Source organism: Tupaia chinensis, unplaced genomic scaffold, assembly GCF_000334495.1.
Source record: "Tupaia chinensis unplaced genomic scaffold, TupChi_1.0 Scaffold000037_4, whole genome shotgun sequence".
In the NCBI taxonomy this organism is placed as follows: Eukaryota; Metazoa; Chordata; class Mammalia; order Scandentia; family Tupaiidae; genus Tupaia; species Tupaia belangeri.
Window position 1 is genome coordinate 432,807 of NW_006159487.1, and position 22,401 is coordinate 455,207.

Here is a 22,401-nt window from a genome sequence, read left to right on the forward strand (position 1 = left end):
GCTGTCAAGTGTATTCGCTCCAAAACAAAAAAAAAAAAAAAAAAACAAAAACAAAAAACTCCAAAAAAAAGGAAAAAAAAAACAAAAACGGGCCCTGTGTGTTGCCCAGATCCTGTAGAGGATGGAGAAGGGGTTGTGGAGTGGCCCTCCCTGCAGGCGCCTTCACACTTTTCATCTCTGTGTCTCCTGCAAGTGCACATGGGGTGGCATGGGGAGTGTTAGCAGTCTGGGGGGTCTGGACCTCTCCTTTTAGGGTGTGTTCAAGGTAGGTGAGGTTTGAATTGGCTCAGTAAGAATGAATGAAAATACCTTTAGTTCTCCTTCACTAAGAAATTAAGACGATTTGCATCCTCAGAGCCCAGAGCTTAGTTTGCAATTTGGTCTGCATTCTTGCTCTTCCAGCTCAGTCTGGGCCATTGGCTTTGACCTGCGGCCCCCTTCTGTCCTGCAGGGGTTTGGATTATGGAGCTGGGTTATTTGCGCAGGACTGTGTCCTGGCTGCTCTGTGAGTACTGCAGCCCTGGTGGGCAGAACTGCGGACACCACTCATCCCCGTCTTCCGTCTGTAAAGGTCTTGGCGTGCATGATTGAGGCGGAGCTCAAGGAGCAGCTAAGAAGAAAGCAGGAAGCTTTGACACGTTTCCAGAGACAAGTCAGACACCGAGTAAACCAACAAGTCAGGCTCAGAAAAATGCAGCAGCCTCAAAGATGTGACGGAGCAGTAAGTCCACAAGTCCACAGTAGGCCAGGGGGTCCTCACGTGCGAGGGACCACGAGGCCACGGCGGCGGCTGTCATTCTCCTTTTATCCTCGTGGTGTTCCTGTTTACTGTTTTGCTTTCATCAGATAGTTAAAAGTAATGTCAGAATTTCAGAATCAAACTTGAGTTTGAATTCTGGTTTTGCCACTAGTTAGCTATGGCTCTAGACTAAATACTTCACTGGGTGCTGTGGGAATTAGTCGAGGTAAATAAGTTGCCAGCATATTGTGAAGTAGTTGCCTGGCCAGTGTTAGTTTCCCTGCCAGCAGAAGCCTCTTCCTGCCGCTGCCCTGACTGTAAATCTGGGCTGTGTGGCGGGGTTTTCGATTGCACTGGAATGGAATCTGACTGTCCCTCTTCTTTCTTCACATAGGCAGAGAAAAGAGGCTCCCCAGCTATGCAGTCTTCAGGGCCAGGACACTTCTCTTCTAAAGCAGCAAGTGTGTGTTCAGGCCGTGTGGAGGCTGCTGCTGGGATTTCTGGCTCGCCTCCTTCCCAGGTGCTTGAGGGTGCAGCAGAAGGCGGGCAGAGTTGGGCTGCACTGCTCCCGCAACAAGCCCAGGCTGTGAGCACATCCTGATTTTATGTCTGAATTTTCCCTATGCCCTGAACTAAAAATATGACATATTTAGAATGTGAAGAAGGGTTCGGAATTATATTCAACCTTTTATTACCTTTTTTTAACTTTTATAAAGTAGAGAATACTGGGATATTTTAAATTTACATTTAGTTAATTTTGGTAAAACACTTCGAAATCATGTAAAGGATGATGCCAAAGTACTAGATAATGTAAACCCTTAACGAATGCAGTTTTGAGAAAATGTACCTTGTACTCAGTGACTCATTTTCAATGCCTCACGTTTACAGTTAGCCTGTGGCCAGCAGGTGGCGTACCGGTTATGTTGCTGGACTCCTACATTGCTAACCGTGGTTCTAGTCCCAGACCCAGTAGCTTGAAAACCATGCAGCATGCCCAGGATCCCAGGAGGAGCATGGAGGAGAAGGGATTGCAGCATGGCCATCCCCCAGGGGCGATTTCTCAATTTCCCTTTCACTGTCTCTGTCTCTCTGTGACAACTGCAAACACTCTAAGGCAAAAAACTCTTTGTTTTTTTTTTGGAGAGGTTTTTGCTATACGGCGCATGCGCTCGCTAGACAGACAGAGAGACAGAAAGCAAGAAATCACCCACCGGGGGAAGGCCATGCCACAATCCCTTCTCCATTCTCCTCTTGGGATGTTGGGCATGCACACATATGTGCCTGGAGTGAGTTTTAAGCCATCGGGTCCGGGACGTGAACCACGGTTGACCACATGGGAATCCAGCGATATAGCCATTACGCTAACTGCTGGTCCCGGGCAAAAACCTCTTTGGAAAAAAAAAACGAACCAAATTAGCCCTTGTGCATGAAGTCATCCACTTAAGTCATCGGTACTCCATCCAGATTAAAAATCCATAGGTCCCTAGTCTGTTAGATGGTAGTAGACATATTTGTTGTCTTTGATAATAAACTTGTGCCATGGGAATTAAAAAAATTTTTAAGAGAGATTTTTGCTATAGGGTGTGTACACTTGCTAGAGAGACAGAGAGAAAAGGAGAATTCACTCCCGGGGGGGATGACCACACCATAACCCCTTCTCCATTCTCCACTTGGAATTTTGGGCATGAACACACACGTGCCCAGCGTGAGATTTTACGTTGCTCTGACCACGGTCAGCCACTTGGTAACCATTATGCCCTCTGCTGGTCCCTGGGAATTCAAAAATTCAAAAATTCCAAGGAAATCGGGGAAGACTGTGGAGGAAATGGAACTGAACTGTACGTGGAATCGGTACGTTGGACTGCATGGGTAGACACGAGAGCCAGGAGACGGGGATGAGAGGCCTGCAGTGACAGTTTCTAATCGATGGTTTATAAAGGAGAGCAACAGAAGGATGAGGTTAGGTAGGTCAGAGAAAATACTGCTGTGTAGTGCTTTAACTGGTGCTAAATTCTTGAAAGGAGGTGAACTGCCAGAGTGGCTTAACTGTACTGGCAGTCCTGTAACCCGTGCTAACTGAGACAATAGGTGCTATTTTGAATCTCACCACGGCAGTTGCAGTTTTGTCCACTAGATGTCACTGTGAACTGCACAAGGAGACAGCAGGCACGCTAACCCCTCTGTAGTAAATGGTGAGCACGACACCTTCTGTATGTTGTGGAATTTTCCACTTTCTTGTGTCCGGGGTCTGTACAAACGTAGGATTTTGGCCCTGGACAGTTTTTGTTTGTTTGTTTGTTCGCCATAGGGTTCGTTGCACTTGCTGGAGGGAGACAAAGGACAGCGAGAAATCACCTGGGGTGGGGGATGGCCCTGCCCCAGCCCGCACTCCCCTGTGACCCTCGTGGCCATGCACACGTGTCCAGCGTGGTTCTGTAGCTGCTGGGTCTGGGACTTGAACCCGATTGGCCATATTAGAATCTTAATGCATTAACCGCCATGCCACCTGGTGGCCCCATTCATCTGACGTTGAACTGTGGCTGGCAGTTGGCGTGGTGGTTAAGGTGTCGGACTCTCACGTGGCCGCAGCTGGAGTCCCAGGCTTGGTGAGTTGCTTTCTTGCTTTCTCTCTCTCTGTTTCTCTCTAGTGAATGCATATGTGCCCTATAGCATATTAAAAAAAAATTTTGGAGAAGTTTTGCTATAGGATGCATGTGCTCTCCAGAAAGACAAAGACAGCGAGAAATCACTGCCCCCCCCAGGGGGGATGGCTACACTGCAATCCCTTCTCCGTTCTCTGGTGTGTTTAAGCCACTGGATCTGGGACTTGAACCGTGGTCAACTACATGGGAGTCCAGCAACATAACCATTACACCAACTGCTGGTCCCACAAATTAAAATGTTAATACATGAAATGGATAATTCTTTAAAAAAAATAGAAATATTTAGGATTATATTACTTGGCATCAAAGAATATACTTCAGAATAATGTGGGGTAAAGTATTGAGTTGTGGCTAAATAAAAATTGGCCAGAAACCAATACCCGTAAAGCTGGGTGTGCCTGTGGAGGTTTACTCGTATCCTGTCTACTGTGTGTGTTGGAATTTATTTAAACTTTTAATTAAATGTTAAAGTTATCTGGTCCAGCTTTTCTCTAAGGAATCCTTCTTACACTGTGTCTCCGACGCAGCCCTGTAAGCTGTACCTCTTGGCTTGCCGGCTTTGGTGTCAGCTGGCATTCCTTCGGCAGCAAGGGAACCATGCCTGCCTGCATCTTCACATCACCTTCTCTTCTGCCGTTTAATCTCTCTACCTCTCTCTGTCGTGAGGACTCTTGTGGTGGCATTCAGAGCCCGTGGGGATAATCCAGGGTTATCTAAAAACCCCTTTACCTAATCGTACCTGCAAAGGTCTTTGTCCACTGTCAAGTAACGTTGATGTGGGCAGCCCCGTAGCCCAGTGACTAAGCGCTCTGCAGAGAACGCTAGATCCCACGTGGCCAGCTGCTAGAGCCCAGGCCTGGCAGCTTGAAAAGCTGCCGGCTACTTGTGCACACAGGCCCCAAATCCTGACAGGGTGGAGATAGGGAGGGAGAAGGGCTGTAGTGTGACCGTGTCCCATGGGAGGTGCTTTTTCTCTCCCTTTTTCTCTGGCAAGCACACATGCCTTCTAGCAATTAAAGAAAGAAAAGAGAAAAGTCACATTTATAGTCCGGAAGTCAGGGCCTGGGATCTCTGGCCATTGCTGGGCCACTGCGGCCTTCAATTGGCCTAAACACGTCGGGACTGTCGAGGGTCGAGCGTGTGCCGTGAGGCAGCTCAGAAGGCTTTTCCCTGGCGGAGGGGAGGTCTGAGGAGACTGTAAATAGCTGTAGTCTTCGGAGGGGGTGGAGGAGAGGTTTGTGTAAATGGGGGGGACTTTAGGGGACCTAGAACTAGAGTCTAACACAAGAAGGGATGAAGGCAATCAGGCATGCAAGATGCAAGGGCCAGGTGAAGAAGGGGCTGCTCAGAAGACGGCTGGAAGAGGGCGGATAGCTGGTGTCCGTACCCAGCGTAGAGCGTGCACTGAGAAAGGGACGCAGCCCGTCAGCTGTGAAGCAGTCTGGGGTCCTGGCAGCGGGCACAGCTGTCAGCCAAGCCTCCTGTGCAAGTCAGCCGTTGTGTCAGTGCCGGCACTCTGCGGTAGGGCCTGTCTTCCTGTTGGAGCACTCGTGCATCTGGCATTAAGGTTACAACCCGCTTTTGTTTGCCTTTCCCCCTTTCTCTGGCAGCCTAGTCTAACCATGAAGCAGGCACGTCACCGGCTGGCGTCCTTTAAAACAGTGAGTGAAAAAAAGACATTGGTGTCTCCAGAAGGTGGAAGGGAAAGTTTTCCCACCCAAGAGGTAAATTCATTTCTGATACTCTGTTTTTTAAAATACTGGTAAAAATTATTTACATTTCAGCGTAATTTCAAACTCTGAAATCATAGAAAGTAATGTTGAGTAGTGTAGAATGCTTACATAAATTATGATATATCCATATGCAGCTGATGTTTTCAGAGTAACCAGAGACAAGGCAAAGCGCTGTACCTACAAAGTGAAGTGAGAAAGTCGGGTATAAAAATCACTCCCCGCCATCGTGGCATGGTGGCTAAGTGCGGTGTCGGGGCCAGGTCCCATGTGGCCAGCCGTGGCTCTGGAGTCGCCGCATACTCACCACCAAGTACGTGTGTGAGGCAGGCATCGTTCTGGAGACAGCACTTAGGCTGGCGAGGTGGTCGAAAAAGACGCCGAGAGGGATTTTGGTCAGTGCGTGAAGGGCAACGGTGAGCAGCACGGAGGGAAGCCGCACGCAGACAGCCCAGGCCTGGGTGGAAATGACAGTGCTCAGTGCTGATGATTTCTAGGCAACATTAGGAGTAATTTTTACTCGCTCCTTTTTTTTAAAGTTTTCTATAATGCATATATTTTATTTTCTAATCTGGAAAAAATATTAGTGTGCTATTTAAAAAAAAATTGCCAAAGGGTGCATGCAATTGTTAGAGACAGAAACACAGAGAGAAGGTGAAACAGACAAAGTGGTCGTGGTCATGGTCATGGCACAGGCCCTCTCCTGCCTCTCTCCTTTCAGGACTTTAGGTGCACGTGTGCACTCACTTCTGACATGTTTTTCAAGCCTCTGAGTCCGGGACTTGAACTGCATAGTCTGCATGTGGGAGCCATTCACCTTAACCACCATGCCACCTGCTGGCCTAATGCTGCTAATTTTTTTTTTTTTTTTTGAGAGAAAGATTATCGCTGTAGGGTGTGTGTGCCTGCTGGAGAGGCAGAGAGACTGAAAGCGAGAAATCACCCTGCAGGGAGCGGGCCATGCCACAATCCCTTCTCCATTCTCCTCATGGGATTTTGGGCATGCACGCACACACACCTGGTGTGACTTTTAAGCCCCCGGGTCCAGGACTTGAACCACGGTTGACTACGTGGGAATCCAGCAACGTAACCATTATGCCATCTGCTTATCTCAATGCTGTTATTTTCTTAAAAAAAAGAAAAACTGTCATTGGATTCAGAACATACAGAGCGAATAATTGGGGTCTCAGTGTAGAGCGAGGCTCCGGAGGTGTCTCCCGACACTTAGGAAGGGAGGCCGTTCTGTTGCCGACTTACCTACTTCTTTCAGAGCCCAGACATGATACAGGGCGGTGTGTTTTCCTGTTTACCGAGTTTGGGCTTTGATTTCGAGTCTGAGTGGGAGCATCCAGTAAAACGCAGCATCTGTCTTTGGTGCTTAGCTCTGTTCCTCTCCCTTTCATTGTTTTGTCGTCAGTCGTCCTTCAGTGTGTCCCCAGCTCCGTCTCAGCACGCGTGGCTGTGGCTTTCCGGCCGTGGACACCGACGTGCTCCTTCACGCAGCGCCTCGGCCTGTCGGACACTCACCTCTAGTGTTTGCAGCTGGTCGGTGAGGCTGTACGTCACGCCTCCCTCCAGTGAGGTTAAGTTTATTACCGAGTTCAGACCCAGCTGGCATGGTGTGCCAGCACAGGCCGCCCGCCCTCGGCCCAGCTCAGCGCTGCCTGGTGGCTCTGCTGCCTCCCGTGCCCGGGTGCTCGAGGCTCGGTCTCCTCGTAGCTCTCAGGTGGTGCTGCACTTGGGGCCAGGGACCTGTTAGCTGAGGGGGTCGGACACTCTCTAATAAGCCAGAAAGAAGAGGTGACCATGCCCCAGGGGCGATGTTTTATAGCGCGTGGAACATGCTCGGGACCTCTCAGTCATTGTTTTTCCAGAAGGAGCTCCGGTCACAGGCCTGACTGAAATAATCACCCTGTAGAATGGAGTATTGAGATGACATCCTTGTGTAAACCAGCTCCACACGTCAGAGGTGCCCTTTCAGCGCAGTTCCTTATTGTTGTGATGCAGGCGAGGAACTTAGGTTGGCCGTTGCTCCCAAGGAATGCGAGCTTGTGTTCCAGAAAGAGCAGAAACAGACCTACTCTGTATACGTGGGAATTACCCAGGAAACCAGGGAGACCTGGCCTCCGTGGAGCTTTTCCCTCACGTTGCGTCGTCTCCTGCCCTCGGGTGTGTGCCGTAGGAACCTGCAGGTCAGAAAGCCACCCGGGGGACCAGCAGTTAGCATAATGGCCATGTCGCTGGACTCCCACGTAGTCGACCGCGGTTCGAGTCCTGGACCCGGTGGCTTAAACTCACGTTGGGCGCGTGTGCGTGCGTGCCCAAGATCCCGAGAGGAGAATGGAGGAGAAGGGATTGCAGCGTGACCATCCCCTCTGGGGGGTGATTTCTCACTTTCTGTCTCTCTGTCTCTCTCTGTCTGTCTCGCGAGCGCACGCGCCCTATAGCAAAAAAAAAAAGAAAGAAAGAAAGAAAAAGCCGTCTGGGCCTGGTCGTGGTCCTGCCCTTTTCCTCACGCCAGTGTCAAGAGCCCCTGGTTGTTGTCGTGGGCTGGCAGGTCAGCTCCTGGTTGCCGTGGGCTGGCAGATCAGGCAGAGTTGTGCTTGCTTGCCCTTGGTCAGGTCACCGTGGCCAGAACCACCAGCCTGCCGGCAGAGGTCTGGCTGGGGCAGGCCAGGCTACCACTTAGGCACTCGGGGTCTCACTCCCTGTGTTTGACACGTGGGTGATGTATTTGTGCCTTTTTTTATTAATTGCCAGAGGGTGTCTGTACCCTCCAAAGACAGAGGGGAAGGAGGCACCCCGCAGTGAGACATGGCCGTACCACAGTCCCTTCATTTCTCCACCCTGTTGGGATTTGGGCGACACAGGCCTGGCAAGGTTTTCAAGCCACTGGTGCTGGGGTCGAGCCAATGTCAGCCACACTGGCTCTGGCCCCTCGCCTGCAGGCCGCCTTGCCTGTGCTTCGAAGAGGCCTTCCCTACCCTTTGCTCTGCACTAGACTGCAGCAACCTGCCAAGAGCGTTCCGGATCTTTCTCAGGAACTCAACTTGTGTTGTTAGGATAGTGCTTTCTGCAGACTGCTCAAATTAGAATTTTTTCCCTTTCTCAGAAAGCACTTTCTAGGAAACCAGCGTCCATCAGGATAAACACAGGAATAAGAGAAGAGTTCCCCGTGAAGGTCCACCAAGGTCTTCTGGCTGCCTCCCATCATCACAGCTTTATGGACAATCAGGTGGGTCAGCAGAGTGGGCGGTAAGACAGTGGCTCGTTAGGGCTGGCTGCAGCTGACTAGGGTAGGGTCAGGGTGGGGATGGTAATGCCCACGTGGGCTTTTACCCAGCCACACTGAGATGTAGCCCATCTACCATACAGTTCACACGTGGAGAACGTCCAGCTCCGCCGTCTTCACAGTGCCCCGGGGCTGTGCACCGCCACCACAGGAAGGGCACAGGCCAGCTCTCCCTCTTTTGTGGCTCGTGCCTTCCTGTGGCACCTCCTGGCCACTGCGTGCTGCACACCTGGGGAGTTTTACTGCTGCACGTCCAGGACTGTTACGGTTTCAGCTCTGAGCTCTAGGCCTGTGCCCGGTTCTATGTATGGTGTAAGGAAGTGGTCCAACTGCATGCTTGTTTTTTCTCCTAGGTTGCATGCGCGCGCTGGGGACAGAGACAGAGAGAGGGGAAGTGAGAAAGCATCCCCCCCATGGGGCACGGCCGTGCCACCGTCTTCTCCACGTCTCCTCTTGGAATTGTGGACATGCGTGCACACGTGCCTGGTGTTCTCAAGACCATGGGTTCAGGACTTGGACTGTGGAGTTGGCCACCTGGGATCCAGCGCCTTAGCCTGCATGCCGTCTGCTGGCCCCGGCTTCATTGTTTGGCATGTGGCTACTCAGTAACCCAGCACCATTTGTTCTTAGCCTGTGTTTCCCCATTACTTGTCCTGGCACCCTTGTTGACGTTGAATTGACTGTAAAGGTGAGGGTTTGTTTTCTTTTTTTTCTTTTTTTTTTTTTTTTTTTTGAGAGGTTTTTGTTGTAGGGCACGTGCACTTACCAGAATGACAGAGAGACAGAAAGCAAGAAATCACCCCCCAAGGGGATGGCCACGCCACAATCTCTTCTCCTCCATTCTCCTCTTGGGATCTTGGGCACGCATGCACACGCACCCAGTGTGAGTTTAAGCCACTGGGTCCAGGACTCAAACCGTGGTCGACTACATGGGAGTCCAGTGACATAGCCATTATGCTAACTGCTGGTCCCGTGAGGGTTTGTTTATTTTCTGAACTCTCGTCTGTGTCTCGTTGTCTTATGTTGGTTCTGTACCAGTCACACTGTCTTAGTTATTATAGCTTTGTAGTAGGTTTTGAAATTGGCAAGAGTGAGACCTCCAGCTTTGTTCTACTTTTCAAGAACGTTCTGCTGTTCTGGATCCCGTGCATTTCCATGTAAATTTATGATTATCTTGTTCATTTACCGCCTCCCCCACCTCTGCAAAGAAAAAGCCCGCGGGTATTTTGATAGAGATCCGTGAATCTGGAGATCAGTTTGGGAAATAGTACCACCTTAGCAATATTGTCTTTTGGCCCATGAACATGGGATGTTTTCCATTTATTTAGCTCTTCTTTATTTCTTTCTCAGTACTGCTTTATAGCTTTCGGTGTACAGTCTTACACCACAAAGGTGTTACAACGTGGTTGTACTGCCTCATAAACTCAGGCCGGCGGTGTCCCGGAGCCTCGAGTCTTATTACAGTCACATTGTGTCTGGGGCAGCAACATTTGGTGTCTTCTTTGTTTTTTGTTTCTTTACATTTTTATTGATTTTTTCTTTAGGAACCCTGCTGTGAGGAATCTCTATCCATTATGATTGATGAGAAAGGGGGAGCTTTGTTTCGGAGGAACCAGCAAGAATTCCCCTCTGAAGTCAGAGGCAAGGCTTTGAGCAGAGTTCCGGTGAGCTTTAGGAGAGAGCGAGCTGACTGCAGTTTGGACGGATACCGTGCTGTGGTACTGGTTTGGGGTTGTAGATTTAGGTTCTGTTAAGTTGGACCAAGTTTATAATTTGCATTTTACTCTAGTAGTTGGCTTGACTACCATATAATTTAAGATTAATTAAGAGTTCTTGCAGAAAAACCGGAGTGTGGCTGCTACCTGACATTCTATACTTTGTGTTTCTGTTCACTTGTAGAAAGTAACATTTAAAAACCCATTATTTGCTGTGATAGAAGAAGAAGAAGAGCAGTCCCACCTTGGGGGCCCTCCGGACGTTCTGCCGGAAGCCCAGGCTCATTTGATGGGAATCCAGAGTGTGGGGCCAGTCACCCAGGCTGTCACGGTGGAGGTGCAGGCGATTGCACCCCAAGGTCAGGCTGTGAAGATCGAAACTCAGAGTACTGTGCTGAAAACCCAGAGTACTGATACAGAGGATGGGAGTATTGTATTGGAAGCACAGAATTTTCTACCTCCAAACCAGCTTTTTCTACCCAAAGACCTTTGTGTTCTTCCCAAAGACCAGACTATTCCACCTGAGTGTCAAGGCCAGGATTGGCTACCTAAGGATCAGGGTCTTCTCTCCAAAAGGGAGCAAGTTCTACGTAAAGACCAGAATATTCAACCCAAACATCAGGACCAGGATTCTCTACCTGAAGACAAAAGTTTTCTACTCACAAACCAGTATATTCTCCCGAAAGACCAGAATATACTACCCTCAAGCCAGGACCAGAATTTCCTACCTAAAGACGAGGGTTTTCTCCCAAAAGATGACCATGATCTCCCTAAAAACGAGAATATTCTACCCAGTTATCAGGACCAGGACTCTCTACCTGAAGACCAAGATTTTTTACCCAGAAACCAGCATGCTCTCTCTAAGGAGAGTCTCCTCGACTGTCTAAACCAGGATTTCTTACCTAAAGACCAAAATTTTCTACCCACAGATGAGCATGTTCTCCCCAAAGATCAGACTTTCCGACCCAAATATCAGAGCCAGGATTTTCTCCTCAGTGATGAACACGTTCTCCTTAAACACCAAAATATTCTACCTGGTTCCCAGGACCAGGGTTCTCTACCTGAAGACCAGCATGTTTCCCTCAAGGATCAGAATATTCTACCCAAAGGTCAGGACCAGGATTTCCTACCCAAAGATGAGGTAAAATAGAGTGAAAAAAACATATGAGGGGCTGGCAGGTGGACTGGTGGTTAAGGGTGCTGGACTCCCACATGGCTGACCGTGGTTCAAGTCCTGGACCTGGAGGTTTGCTTTCTATCTTTCTCTCTGTCCCGCTCTGGTCAAATTAAGATACATACATACATACAGTTAAATGAAATAATTCTTAAAAAAGAGAAGAGAAGAAAAAGAACATATGACCAGAAGAAACAAGCTCCTTAGGATTCGGAGTGGGATTTGCTAGGATATTGAGCTGATTTATAGATTCATAGTTGGAACAGATAATTTCCTGATGGACTTCTGAGAACTCCAGGGTTTTGCTGGCGTATCAGTAGCAGTGCATTGCCCATGTTTGGACAGCGTGCTTTGTTTTCTGAGTCTTCTCCATTAGGAAAGGAGCGGCCTCTGGGTACCCATCTCTTGTGTGTTTCCATGGCCAGCCCTCCCCCAGACAGCAGGTCAACCCAAAGGAAGAAGGAAGAGATGGCAGGAAGCGACTCCTTAGGACTGACTGGGTTTCTGTGGGATATGGCGTTTCACTTTATCCCTAGAACACCCAGGGTGCTGACCGTGGTTCAAGTCCTGGACCTGGAGGTTTGCTTTCTATCTTTCTCTCTGTCCCGCTCTGGTCAAATTAAGATACATACATACATACAGTTAAATGAAATAATTCTTAAAAAAGAGAAGAGAAGAAAAAGAACATATGACCAGAAGAAACAAGCTCCTTAGGATTCGGAGTGGGATTTGCTAGGATATTGAGCTGATTTATAGATTCATAGTTGGAACAGATAATTTCCTGATGGACTTCTGAGAACTCCAGGGTTTTGCTGGCGTATCAGTAGCAGTGCATTGCCCATGTTTGGACAGCGTGCTTTGTTTTCTGAGTCTTCTCCATTAGGAAAGGAGCGGCCTCTGGGTACCCATCTCTTGTGTGTTTCCATGGCCAGCCCTCCCCCAGACAGCAGGTCAACCCAAAGGAAGAAGGAAGAGATGGCAGGAAGCGACTCCTTAGGACTGACTGGGTTTCTGTGGGATATGGCGTTTCACTTTATCCCTAGAACACCCAGGGTACTCCAACCTCGCTTAGCACCGGAGTTCTTACTGAAGCCTAAAGTCAGTTAATGCGTCGTCGGTTACTGAACAATTGACGGTTTGTTTTGCTCTCTTTCAGAAAGTAAATTTGAAGCTGCCACCATCAGTTTTGCCAGGCAGAGGGGCACGGGGGGCACCTCCCCTGGACGAGCTGCGAGTCGGCCTGTGCGGGCACTGCCAGGCTTCCAGCAGAGGGAAGGTAGGGCAGGAGGGGCTGCGGGGCGGAGCCATGTAGGGCTTAGCATGGAGCTTGCACAGATTGTTCTCAGCTCAGCTCCAAAACTGATAAAAATAGGGTTTTCTGTCTTACTTCACAATATTTCACATTATGCTGAGTTTCAAGCGTTACCCTAAAGGGTCTCAACGGCTAGTACGGGTCATCTGTAACAGTACTGCTGTCCATCACTGCAGGTGAACACGTTATTGTTTGTTTTCTCTTTTAGAAAGTACACTTTGAAGAGCCAGACTCCGAGACGGCACGTGAGCAGGGGCGACAAGGATGTTCTCTGAGGGGTTATCAGTTTCTGCCTCCCAAACTCTGGGACCAGGACCTCATCAGAGAACAGGTAGAACAGAATGAAAAAGAGCTATCATGGAAAAGAAAGTACTTGGTCTTGGGAGTTCTCGCCGACTGTCCCGTGAGGTCCTGAGGTGTGGGATCAGGGCTGGGAGCCAGCCAGGAGCTGGGAGCGTGCACCGCCCCATGTGAGTGGCAAGTAGTGCCCAGCGCTGCTGGACGGGGGGCGCTCAGGAAGGTGGGTGGGAAGTGCTAAGTCTTGGCGCTTCAGGCGCCCCCTTCTCTTTCTAATGGTGCTGGAGACCCTGGACCGATGGAGAGTGTTGGCCAGGTCAGCCGCAGCATTCAGAGGGCCGATGCATCGCACTTTTTTTTTTTTTTTTTTAAAGATTTTTGCTATAGAGGGACCAGCAGTTGGCGTAATGGCTATGTCGCTGAACTCCCATGTAGTCAACCGTGATTCAAGTCCCGGACCTGGTGGCTTAAACTCACGCCAGGCGCGTATGCAGGCGTGCCCAGGATCCTGAGAGGAGAATGGAGGAGAAGGGATTGCGGTGTGGCCATCCCACCTTGGGGGTGATTTCTTGCTTTCTGTCTGTCTGTCTCTCTCTTTCTGACAAGCGCACACACCCTATAGCAGAAACCTCTCCAGAAACAAAAGATTTTTGCTATAGAACGCGTGTACTCGCCCAAGAGACAGAGAGACAGAAGGCGTGAAATCACTGTGCTGCAATCCTTTCTCCATTTTCCTCCCAGGATTTTGGGCATGCGTGCACACGTGCCCAGCATGAGTTTTAAGCTGCCGGTCCTGAGACTTGAACTGTGATTGACTGCGTGAGAGTCCAGTGATGTAACCGTCACAACATCTGCTGGTCCCTCATGCTCATGTCTCATTCCAGAACCAGGCATTTCAAGTTTACCAAAGTTGTTCTCTCACTTTTCCTGCAGTCCACAGTTTTCCTGCAGGTGTACCCCTCTGCATGAACCAGGTGGGAGGAGCAGCAGATCCCACGGTAGTTAGGAACGGGGCTTGTCAGACTCCCCTGTGCCTGCTTTGGGACTGAGAATTCAGCTGTGTTACTTGGGCTGCAAGTGTGACATCCTCACTCCTGTCAGGTTGTCCCGGGATATTCTTACCCAGTGCATCCCTGGGGCTCTCACTGGGGCCTGTGATGGTAGTACGAGGGCACACGGCCCTGGTCAGTCTGCTTGGTTTCCGTTCCCCTTCAGACCTATCTCTCACCCCTCTCATCTTGTGTGAGAGGAGGAGAGAACAGTTGCCCCTGGAGTATCCCCACTCCAGACACCAAACCCAGGACTAAGCTTCTTGCAGGGAATGAGCAGGGAACGCGAAAGGGCTCCTTGGGCAGAAGGGCAGCCTGCGTGGGGCGCAGACGTAAGGCCCCCAGCGAGGCTGAGAGCGGGTCCCCTTGGCTCTCAGAATGGGCTCAGTTAGGTTGGGCTTTGTTGTCAGATACTTCTGGACAGGTTAGAGGAGAGGGGATGAAGCAAACTGTTGCTAATTATTGGCACTTGGGGACATACATCCTGGAATTCATTGTGTATTTTTCCCACTGTGATCTGTATCTGGAGATTTTTACGTTACACACGCCGTCTCACACGTACTTCCGCTCTTTCCTGGCAGTCGTATTGTCCTCACTCTGGGGTCACTGGCGTCTGTCACTAGCCCGGCATTTCTGCTCAGTCAGTTTTTTATTTTGTTGTTCTTTTGAGCAAATTTATCAAACGACCCTCAACTTTTGAGAAGTAGGGATTGCAGGAGGACTTGCTCCAGAGTATGTGTGCTGTTGCAGCCCACTTGCCAGGCCTGGCTTCTGCCGAGAGAGCAGCGGAGCAGAACACGGGGTACATAGCAGAGGCATTCCATAGGTTTTGACTCTGCTTGACAGGGCAGTCTGGCCAGGGCTTCAGGGCTTTAGTGTTAGGTCAGTAATGACGGACAGAGTGCTTTGCTGACCTGCGGAAGTGCCTCTTCACTGCACCTCCCGCCGCTGCTGCAGGCCTGGCGCCGCTGCCGGGTCGCCTGTGCTCAGGGCCTGTGCTCTCAGCACACGGACTGTGGGCAGACCTCGGGCACAGCAGCTGAGCGGTGGAGGACAGGGTCCTTCCGTGGCCCGTGACCACGCTACGTGAGACCGGCCTCCAGACTGCTACACAGCAGGCAAGTGGGGCAGAGTGCGCAGCAGCAGGTCCGTCCGCACGTCTGGCTGGGGCTCGCCCGAGTCGGGTCAGCAGCAGAGATGGCAACAGGTGGCACGTGATCGCCAGAGAGGGAGGGGGAGGGAGAAAGCACCTCCCACAGGGGTGACCACACCACAGTCCCCTCTGCAGCCCCTTCAGGGCTCTGGAGACACATGCACTCAAGCCTGTTGTGTTTCTCAGGCCACTGGGTCTGGGACTTGAACTGCACGGTTAGCCGTGCCGGATCCAGCCACCTAAAGCGGCACACCCCCTGCCGGCCTGCTTTCACCCATATTAGCAGTAGTGCGGTTGATGCCGTTAGGACAGCCCACCCTCACGGAGCACGTGCCGTAGGCAGAGTGACTTTGGAGTTCCATGCATCACCCCCTTTCGCCCTCATTGAGACCTCAGCGCTCCGTTGGAGAGCCATCCTTTCACCTCCTCCAGCGTCACCGAGGTTCGGGGCTGGCCTACAGGTGCAGTGAAGACTAATGGCAGCGAGAAGGGCAGTGTCTCCTGTGCCACGATGCATCAGACTGCCCCGACCTGTTAGGTCCCTTCTGGGCCACCGTTGGAAGCCTGCAGCGTGTCGCTGCTGCTGCGTCTTCCTCGCACGTTTGCTCAGTCCTGTTGTCTTCCAGAGCTTGCACTTGGGGCAGCAGCCACCTGTCGGGGTGGCGGAACCATGGCAAGAGGGTTTGTTTCTGGGTGCCCATCGGCCACTCCCTGGCAGGCACGCCAGGGACACTTCCAGCAGAAAGCAGAGCAGGCCCGGCAGTGCGGAGTTAGACGGGCACGGCACCTCAGCTGGGAGCAGGGAGGCTGCCAAGAGCAGGTTCTTGCTCTGCCCTGGTGTGCAAAGCCCACGCTGGCCCAGCGTCACCTGAGGACTCCCCCTGAAGCCCAACGCGTTGTCGGAGCCCTCGCTGCCTATGGAGAACTGTCCTGTTTGTGTGTTACTGCATAAGAGGTGCGTCTCTGCTGTCGGGGGGAGAGGGAGCAGCTTGTAGGGGCGGGCTCTGAGGGCCTTCCATCCTGGGCCTCTCAGCAGACTGGCAGGACCCGAGGCAGGGTCATCAGGAAACCAGCGAGGCAGGCTCGGGGGGCCTTGCCGGGGCACATCGTGTAAGATGTGGAGGACCAGGTTAATATTGCTGGTGTTTTAAGACAATGTCATAATACACTGACCTTTTAAAATTTTGTCATTGTTTTAAATTTGCACCCTATAGCAAAACCTCTCTTAAAAAAAGTCCCCTGCCTAGCCACCACACGTTACAGCCGGACAAGTGCTCACGTATTTTATACTTTTTAACGCTACCATAAACAGAGTTGTTCTCTTACTACTTTTTAATGCTACCATAAACAGAGTTGTTCTCTTACATTTCTTTTTGGGTTGTAACAGATTTTTGTGTGTGCTGATTTTGTATCTTGCAACTTTGCTGAATTCATCACCTTTTTTTTTTTTTTTTTTAGCTGTAGGGCGTATATGCTCGGGGAGATGGAAAGCGAGAAATCACTCCACAGAGGGGATGGTCACGCCACAGTCCCTCCTCCATTCTCCTCTTGGGATTTTGGGCATGCACACACACATGCCCAGTGTGAGTTTTAAGCCTCTGGGTCTGGGACTTGAACCACAGTCGACTATGTGGGAGTCCATTGACATAACCATTACGCCATCTGCTGGTCCCTGAGTTCATCACTTCAAAGGGATCTCTGCAGAATCTTTTTCTCCACATCTTAGTAAGGAAGCTGCTAAATGCGCATAATGGTGAAGGCATGTTATTGTGAGTACCCACACCTACCACCGTGATTCTGTTTTTAAAGAATTATTTTTTATTTAACTTTATTTACTTATTTTAATTTTATCATAGAGGGAGAGAAAGGGGGGAGAGTAAGAAAGCAAGCCACCACATCTAGGATTCGAACCATGGTTGGCCGTGTGGGAATCCAGCGCCCTTAACCACCACACCACCTGCCGACTCTGCACGATGATTCTCTAGGGAACTCTCTGCTAAGTCTCTCCATCTGTTCAGCTTTTATACTGAGTAAATACATACTCTTTTTAATGCATTTCACGATGAACTGGTGCTACCAATACACTTCACCCCACCAGTTTGGCATGCGTTTTATTCACTAGAATTCAAGTTTTATTTATAGTTTGTTTTTCTTCTGAGTAAAATTTGCAAATAGTGAAATATAGTGCCTTGAGTTCCCTGTGTACCTCGGTCAGTGTCGACGAATATGTACCTCTGTGTGCTCCAGGCCTGCACCTGAGATAGGACGTTACCCTCGGTCAGTGTCGGCGAATACCTACCTCTGTGTGCTCCAGGCCTGCACCTGAGATAGGACGTTACCGTTGCCCTAGAAAGGCTCTTCCTGCCCCGTCTCAGCCCACTCTTACGCTCCCCATCCCAGAGGCAAGCTCTGTCCTGCTGTCTCCACTGCCGGTCGTTCTCCCCGCGGTGAAGTCGTGTGCTGTGTGAGGCCCCGCGGTGGCGCCATCGATGGGAGGTCCTTGGGCACGTCAGCCGTCCGTGGCCGCTCTCTCGTCTGCTGGCGGAGAGCGTTTATGCTCCTGGTGACGGGTCTGACGGGCCTGTGGGCTCTTCCGTTTTGTGGCTGTTAATACTGGGAGTGGGGCGCTGCCTTAACAGATACCTGCCAACTGAGGAAGCGGTTTTGGAATTGGATGAGTAGAGGTGGAGCATTTTGAGGCCAGGGCCAGCAGGTGACATGGTGGTTAAGGCCGCTGGATCCCACATGGCCAGCTGCGTGGCTTGAATCCGGAGCCCAGTGGCTCGAGAAACATGCTGGGTGCAAGTGTGCATGCCCAGAATTCCAAGAGGAGAGTGGCGAAAAGGGGTCGGGGCAGGGCCATTCTCCCCTGGGGCTGACCTCTCACTTTCCTTTTCTCTCTGTCTCTGCCTCTGGTGAGAGCATGTGGCCCGGAGCAAATTAAAAGAAGAAAAAAGGGAAGAATCAACAGATAAAAAAAATTGAAGGGCTCATTCAGAGGGCGAGCGCTTGGCAATTCCATCAGTCTCTGTAACTGGCTTTCTCACAGGCCTGTGATAGGTACCGGTCGGGGCCGCGCGTGGAGAGGCAGGCTGGAGCCGGTCAGGAAGAGGGTGAGAGAGGTGGGCAGCGGACGGCTGCAGCCCGGTCTGCCACGACTGCGTGTGTGGCAGAGTCAGAAGCAGCTTTCTGTCCTGGCTCCCTAAGAGCTAACACTCCAAGGTACGTCGATGAGACAGAAGCTGCGTAGTGACCAGGATATATTTAGTCTCTTCCAAGCTCGTAGGATTTACGGTTTGTTGATATGAAAGCTAAGATCCTAGTGAATTGCTCAGGTAAATCTGTATTTTTCACCATAACTTATTTAAAGGAATTTGTTAATTTGTTCACTGTGTGGCTTTCTTTTTCTTTTTAATGTAAAGTCAGTTTTAACTAGCAGTTCTTGAGGCCAGCAGGTGGCATGGTGGTTAAGGCGCTAGACTCTCACATGGCTGACTAGGGTTCAAGCCCTGGACCCAGTAAGTTGAAAGTCGTGTATGAATGTGCACCCACGCCACATCACAGGAGAATGTGGTGAAGGGACTGAGGCATGGCCATCCCCCGGGATGTGATTTCTCACTCACTTACTCTCTCTGGTGAGTGCATATGCCCCGTGACAAAAACTTCAAACCAAACAGCAGTTCCTTCTTTCTGAGTTTGGCATAGCGTGTGTGCACTGTGGAAGAGAGACAGCAGGAAAGTGAGAAGGCAACCCCTGAGGGCTGCCCACCCCGCAGCTCCTTCCCTAGTCCGTGTCTCGGGTTCTGGGCACACGTGCACGTGGCCTGGTGTGTTTTCCGAGCTGTGAGTCCAGGACTCGACCCCTAGTTGGCTATGTGGTGTCCATCAGCGTCACTGGTAACGGTAAACCAGTCGTCATGGTCCCTCACTGTCGCCCAGAATGAGGTACGGATGCCTGAACCCACGTCGGATGACACTGACCTGAGAGGGGAGGCTGAGGGTGTCGGTGGTGTTTATTTTTAAGTTTCCACTATAGGGTACATGCTCTCACCAGATAGAGAACGTAGGATTTACGGTTTGTTGATATGAAAGCTAAGATCCTAGTGAATTGCTCAGGTAAATCTGTATTTTTCACCATAACTTATTTAAAGGAATTTGTTAATTTGTTCACTGTGTGGCTTTCTTTTTCTTTTTAATGTAAAGTCAGTTTTAACTAGCAGTTCTTGAGGCCAGCAGGTGGCATGGTGGTTAAGGCGCTAGACTCTCACATGGCTGACTAGGGGTCAAGCCCTGGACCCAGTAAGTTGAAAGTCGTGTATGAATGTGCACCCACGCCACATCACAGGAGAATGTGGTGAAGGGACTGAGGCATGGCCATCCCCCGGGATGTGATTTCTCACTCACTTACTCTCTCTGGTGAGTGCATATGCCCCGTGACAAAAACTTCAAACCAAACAGCAGTTCCTTCTTTCTGAGTTTGGCATAGCGTGTGTGCACTGTGGAAGAGAGACAGCAGGAAAGTGAGAAGGCAACCCCTGAGGGCTGCCCACCCCGCAGCTCCTTCCCTAGTCCGTGTCTCGGGTTCTGGGCACACGTGCACGTGGCCTGGTGTGTTTTCCGAGCTGTGAGTCCAGGACTCGACCCCTAGTTGGCTATGTGGTGTCCATCAGCGTCACTGGTAACGGTAAACCAGTCGTCATGGTCCCTCACTGTCGCCCAGAATGAGGTACGGATGCCTGAACCCACGTCGGATGACACTGACCTGAGAGGGGAGGCTGAGGGTGTCGGTGGTGTTTATTTTTAAGTTTCCACTATAGGGTACATGCTCTCACCAGATAGAGAAGGAAAGAGAAAGCGAAAAATCGTCCCCCAGAGGAAGTGGCCATGCTGTATTCCCTTCTCCGCTCTCCTCTCAGAATCCCGAGCATGTGCCCGCATGCCTGGCGTGATGTCTAAGCTGTTGGCTTTGGAATTTGAACCATAGAGTAGGTCATGGGATCTGGCCACCACGACCGCCACACTGCCTGCTGGCTCAGGTCACTCGTGTGTTTAGAACTGGTGATTCTGGTGCATCTCGTTATTGAGAACTGCCACTCAGACTATTCATGATATTACCAAAAAGCCCTGCCCCTCTGCCATGTGCTAGGCACGCTTTCACCTTTGAGTAGCTTGAGAGAGACCAGGCAGGACTTGGGGTGAGCAGGCCGCAGTCGGAGCAGGGCACCGAGAGTCCAGGCAGGACTCGGGTAGCAGGCCGCAGTCGGAGCAGGGCACCGAGAGTCCAGGCAGGACTCGGGTAGCAGGCCGCAGTCGGAGCAGGGCACCGAGAGTCCAGGCAGGACTCGGGTAGCAGGCCGCTGTCGGAGCAGGGCACTTGGAGTTCCTGCACCGTTGCGTTGGCGAGCATGATACTCTGACATGCCTTGGCCTTTCTTCCTTTCTCCCTGCTGTGCAGGCTAGGCTTAGAGCATGCTCTTACAGTATGGGTTATACATATATATATTTTTTGAGAGTTTTTTGTTTTGTTTTGTTTTTGCTATAGAGCGTGTGCGCTAGCTAGAAAGAGTCAGACAGAGAGTGAGAAATACCCCCTCAGGGGAATGGCCACGCCGCAGTCCCTTCTCCTCCATTCTCCTCTTGGGGTCTTAGGCTCATATGCACATGCGCCTCGTGTGAGTTTAAGCCACCGGGGCCAGAACTCAAACCGCAGTAGACTACATGGGAGTCCAGCAACATAGCCATTACACCAACTGCTTGTCCCAATACGTGTTGTAAGTTTTAAAAAAATTGTTTAAGGAATTATTTTATTTAACTTTATTATTTTAATTTGATCAGAAAGGAACAGAGAAAGTGAGAAAGTAAGCTGCCAGGTCTGGGACTCGAATTGAGGTCGGCTTTGTGGGAGTTCGGCGCGCTTAACCACCATGCCACCTGCCGGCCCCTGGGTTATAGTTTTGAAAAGGGAAGGTGACTGTTGTTCTGTTAAAATATTCTTGATGCATTTGTGTGTGTGTGGCTTTGCTTCTGTGGAACTTCCTACTTCGGACATAGGCTACATATAGTATCTACTATGTCAGATCTTGTCGTTTCCTGAGCACTCTCGGTGCTTGACCGATGGCACATGGAATCAGGACTTGTCTTTCTGGTTTGTCTGTTAACATCTAACAGCTGGGCACTTGGGAATGCAGACTCAGTTAGTGGCATGGCCTTGAGGCACCTCGGTACAAGGAGGTAAGCACTGCGGCCATGGCGGCCTCTGTCCTGGGTCTCTGCGAGCAGAACCTGGTAACTTCTACTTTGTTCCCTCAGCAACAGAAGCAGTGCCTGAGACGTGGACAGCTGTTCATGGATATGGAGAGAGGACAAGGAAAGGAACAGCAGAGGCAAAAGGAACAAGAGAGGAAAGTGGAAAAGTGAGTGTTTCCTTTGCAGACAGGGCCTTGCCGTGGCGCGATCCTGCCACCTCAGCCTCCTGAGCAGCTGGGACTGCGCCCTGCTTTTCGGGATGGGCTGAGAGCTGAGTCCTGCTCTCCCGTGTGGCTTCAGCCTGCCAAGTAGCAGCCTTTGCCAGCTCGCACCTCCCTGGCTGGACCAGATAGTAAGTTCTTGGTCCTCACTGTGAGTCTTAAACTGCCAGTTAAAATGTTTTTAGGGACCAGCAGATGGCAGAATGGTTACATTACTGGACTCCCACGGAGTCGACCACGGTTTGAGTCCTGGACCCGGTGGCTTGAAACTCACCGGGCACATGGGCTTGCGTGGCCAAAATCCCAAGAGGAGACTGGAGAAGGGATTGCAGCATGGCCATCCCTCCTAGGGGAATGATTTCTTGTGTTTTGCCTCTCTGTTTCTCTGGGAGCACACATGCTCTATATCAAAAAAATCTCTTAGGAAAGGCTTTTGGAAGCTAATCTATGAATAATCGAGCGATGTTTTTGCCTTCTGATCCACAGTAGAAACGACGGTCTCGTCTGAATGCTGGTGAGCAGTTGTGCTCTGCTGTTGGATTTTCATATAGACTTTACTGTTTAGAGGTTCAGGTTCACAGCAAAATGAAGGTGAGGGTACTGTGTGTTGCGTGTGTCCACACGTGCACGGCTTCTCCTGCTGATGCCCGCCGTGCAGCATGCCGTCTGCTACGGTCGACGCACCCACACGGCCACACAGCTATTGTCGCCACCCAAAGGCCGTCCCTGCGCCGTCTCCGCACGTACAGGACGACACGCGTCCACTGTTACGATGTCATGAAGTACTGCGTCGCTGCCCGCGGCTCCACG

The 22,401-nt window shown here is 50.8% G+C and overlaps 1 protein-coding gene across 8 annotated transcripts in view; it reads left to right on the forward strand.

Annotated features, from left to right (window-relative positions):
* Positions 1-66: 66 nt before the first annotated feature.
* Positions 67-22,401, forward strand: part of CCDC15 (coiled-coil domain containing 15) — a 40,164-nt gene continuing 17,829 nt past the window's right edge. Inside the window, exons 1-9 of one of the 8 annotated variants that reach the window (XM_006140586.3) lie at positions 67-721; positions 1,134-1,325; positions 5,013-5,126; positions 8,245-8,367; positions 9,969-10,088; positions 10,324-11,280; positions 12,470-12,589; positions 12,834-12,956; positions 21,434-21,537. In XM_006140586.3, the coding sequence (XP_006140648.1) occupies positions 584-721; positions 1,134-1,325; positions 5,013-5,126; positions 8,245-8,367; positions 9,969-10,088; positions 10,324-11,280; positions 12,470-12,589; positions 12,834-12,956; positions 21,434-21,537 (1,991 nt within the window). In that variant the 5' untranslated portion in view covers positions 67-583. Of the gene's footprint in view, positions 722-1,133; positions 1,326-5,012; positions 5,127-8,244; positions 8,368-8,804; positions 9,113-9,968; positions 10,089-10,323; positions 11,281-12,469; positions 12,590-12,833; positions 12,957-21,433; positions 21,538-22,401 lie in introns of those variants that run through there. The other 7 variants (XM_006140582.3, XM_006140583.3, XM_006140584.3 and 4 more) reach the window with 7 other exon arrangements.